Source organism: Pyxicephalus adspersus, chromosome 9, assembly GCF_032062135.1.
Source record: "Pyxicephalus adspersus chromosome 9, UCB_Pads_2.0, whole genome shotgun sequence".
Lineage (NCBI taxonomy): Eukaryota > Metazoa > Chordata > Amphibia > Anura > Pyxicephalidae > Pyxicephalus > Pyxicephalus adspersus.
The window spans coordinates 252,401-253,253 of NC_092866.1; the positions used below are offsets into that span (position 1 = coordinate 252,401).

The following is an 853-nucleotide window of genomic DNA, read 5'->3' on the forward strand; positions in this document are numbered from 1 at the left end:
GGGGGGGGGGGATGCAGAGGCGGGATTGCTTTCTGTGGAGTCAGAAATTTTCAGAAGATCTTCATGGTGTTCCTGAGGGGTGGATGGGAGTCTTTTCAGTAAGGGGTGGTTGGGGTGCTCACATGTGGACGGACTCTCATCCTCAGAGGACATTTCAGGGTCTATCAGTCGTTCTTTCACTTTCTCTGTTCGGTCTTTGAACAGTCGGACCAGTTCCTGGAGGCGTTCTGTGATTACAGTGCTGCTTTGACTGATGGCGGACGCAGAACGTTCCATCACCCTGTGGAGGCAAAGGATGAAAAACAGCCAATACCTTATCAAGGATGCCAGGGGACCGGAATGGGTTGGTGTGATAACCCAAACAATATGGCTGTTTAGAGAACAAACTGCGGCCATGACCACCCCACCGCCTGACATGTGATTGGAGGATACAGGTATTATACCTGCTGGTCTGACTCATGTACAGGCAGTGACATGGTGGGGATGCCCTCATGTATTTATGTGACCACGATAAAAGGAAATCTGATTGGCTGATGTGAGTCTCATTACACAACACACACATTGTATGAAAGGATCAAAACTACAACCGACTGCAGGGTTACAACTAAGAGATAACTTACTCTTCCTCCTCTGGGCCACCGTCCAATGGGTCATCAGCGTTCTCCCCCGAAGACTGCGTCCTCTTCCGGCTGGAGAAAGGAAAATGTCACAATGAGGCCAACAATGCATGCAGATGAAACAGCAAGAACCCCAATCCTAATCAGTCTAACACATTGTAAATAACATTGTATGTACACCACGTGTGATATAACATTGTATGTACACCGCGTGTGATATAACATTGTATGTACAC

At 47.8% G+C, this 853-nt stretch overlaps 1 protein-coding gene across 1 annotated transcript in view; it reads right to left on the bottom strand.

Moving 5' to 3' along the window:
- The window catches only part of CNGB1 (cyclic nucleotide gated channel subunit beta 1), a 26,741-nt gene that overhangs the window by 13,789 nt on the left and 12,099 nt on the right, over nucleotides 1-853 (bottom strand). The window contains 2 exon segments of the mRNA XM_072421435.1: nucleotides 123-280; nucleotides 621-689. Of these exon segments, the coding sequence (XP_072277536.1) occupies nucleotides 123-280; nucleotides 621-689 (227 nt within the window).